This window comes from Cebus imitator, unplaced genomic scaffold, assembly GCF_001604975.1.
Source record: "Cebus imitator isolate Cc_AM_T3 unplaced genomic scaffold, Cebus_imitator-1.0 Scaffold237, whole genome shotgun sequence".
NCBI classification, from domain to species: domain Eukaryota; kingdom Metazoa; phylum Chordata; class Mammalia; order Primates; family Cebidae; genus Cebus; species Cebus imitator.
Window position 1 is genome coordinate 3,980,253 of NW_016107552.1, and position 2,418 is coordinate 3,982,670.

Genomic DNA, 2,418 nt, shown 5'->3' on the forward strand with positions numbered 1-2,418 from the left:
GGCACGGTGGTGTATACCTGTGGTCCCAGCTACTTGGGAGGCTGAGGTGGGAGGATTGCTTGGGCCTGGGAGGTCAAGGCTGCAGTGAGCTATGATTGTGCCACTGCACTCCAATCCTTGTCTTAAAAAAAAAAAAAAGGAATCAAAGTTGACAAAATGGCTTGGGGGATAGAAGAACAAGAGCACATGTATATACAGGGACCAGGAGGCAGGAAAGTGCTAACACTGACATCTTCCATGGCGGGGGGCGTGGGAGTCAACAGGTGATGCAAAACTAAAAAATTAGGAAGTAGCAACACGAATAAAGGTAAATTCCAAAGGAACTAGCTCAGTGTTGACTCTGGGGATAACAGCTATTTTTTGGTAACAGACCTTGTAGACCCATCTGACTCTCAACCATGAGCATGTATAGTTCTGATAAAAACAAAAACCACCAAGGTACACAGTACCAGGAATGTTTAGTTGGGGCGGCTGGCTCTGGGCCGAGATCTGAAGGCAAACAACGGTTGGGAGCGCACGGGACACCAGCTGGAGGGAATTACAAAGGCCAGGGTGAGCTGCCAGGGGCTTGGACCAGGCAGTGACAGAGATGGGAGAGGAGTGAATGGATTCAGAACCATGTGGGAGAACTGATGGGACCCAGACAACGGCCTGGCACATGACAGCAGGTAGGCCGGGGTTCCTGGTGATGTGGGCAGAGAACCTTTCTATGCATGAGAAAACAAAGGAGATTCTTTAAAAGTCAGGCAGCAGACACTCTTGGCAACATGGAGAGAACACACAATTTTTCTGAAGTCAGTAGAGAAAAAGCACTGTAAAAAAGACTTACTCCACGCTTCCTGGAAACAGATGATGTTGACTCCACACATTGCAGCCACCTCTACAATGGACTTTATGCGTTTATGAAGGGCAGAGACCTGAGGATTTAGAAAGGATTAAAATCCATTTAGTTCTGCTGGTAAGGCAATTTTTAGGATCTCATCCTAATGCAAATGGAACAATCAATGCCCACCTGGGCAGATATGGGGAGTAGGGTGGGGAGGTTCCATATTTGGTTTTTTCCTTATGTCCAAAGTCTGCATGAAAAGGTAGAGGTACAGAGGCTCTGGGCTGACACTTGGACACTGCCTCAGTTTCTTCACCTGATAATGAGGAGACTGCCACCTGACCTGTGGGGTTGCTGAGAGGCAGGGATGAAGATGGTGCTGCTTTCTGTACCCAGGGCTCACGCTCACACCCATCTCCTGGGTCAGCCGCTCCTTCAGCCCAGGATTCTGCTCTCCACTGTCCTGCACTTCTACTTCTGTGTGCATCTTATCATGGAATGCCTCGCCTCTCTGGCTCTTTTAAATCCCCATGCTTTGGTGTATGCTGTGCCTGGGCCAGGAATGTACTTCCCTCCTCCCACTAATCTTTCTGGAGGTGTTATCTGTGTCACCTGTCGCCCCTGTGTGTGCTGCTACAGGGTCTCACAGCTATGGGCCAAGGGTCGAGGTAACTTGGCACCCCCTGGCCTTTGGGAGCCATCGTGTGTCACTCTTCTTCTGCTGTCACTCCCAGGACCCCACAGGCTCCTTGGGGATAGGAAGAAAGCCTCCTCATCGTCTGCTTGTTCTTGGCACAATGCCTGGCTCCCAGGAGACATTCAAAAGTGTTTGTTCAAAGACAGACCAAGGGAGCCTGGCTGAAAACCCAGAGTGCACCAACACTTTACAATGCCTATGGTCCCCTCCTTTGAGAGGCTGTGCATCCCACGGCTTTGTGGATATTTGCTGACAGCATCAGCCCCATGAACACACATTTGCTTGGTGGCAGCAAAATGCAAGCACACGTCTAGGCGCTGTGGGGGTGAAAAAGACATAGCTGGTCCTATGACCTGACAGTCTGGGATGACAGAGGGGACATAACCACAAAAGCAAAGGAAGGACCAATGTGAATGATGATGCAGAACCCAACCTGGAATCCAAGAGACCTTAGGCTTCTCCAGAATCCCTAAGAATCCTCAAACACTCTGTATCCCGAGGAAACCTGTGCGGGGAAACGCCTGCAAGTTTGAGCAGCTGGGGGAATGCTGTGGAGAAGTGGACAAAGCAAACCACCTGTGTCTGTGACAACATGTTTCTTTAGGGAGATACGAGATGCCGTCACCTTTATTTACTAAGTATGAGGTCATAAGTGAATGCCTATCTGTTCCCGTAAAGCCTACAGGCACCACAGCTGGCAGACTTCTGGGTATAGCGAGTCCCCACCCTGAGGATTAAGGCAGAAGAACACACAGATGGATGGTCCCGACCGGTATGTGCTGGCTGGCCGCCTCCTGGCAGGTGACTGAGGGGCAGCATCCCATGGGGAGCACAAGCAGGCCAAAAGGGCACCTTCCTGGTTGTTAAATGGAGCTTCGGATCAACAGCTGGGGAG

General features: G+C 50.5%; 1 protein-coding gene across 1 annotated transcript in view; it reads right to left on the bottom strand.

Moving 5' to 3' along the window:
- Positions 1-2,418, bottom strand: part of UPB1 (beta-ureidopropionase 1) — a 32,714-nt gene that overhangs the window by 22,121 nt on the left and 8,175 nt on the right. Inside the window, exon 3 of the mRNA XM_017498138.2 lies at positions 830-917. Coding sequence (XP_017353627.1) covers positions 830-917 — 88 coding nt within the window. The remainder of the gene's footprint in view (positions 1-829; positions 918-2,418) is intronic.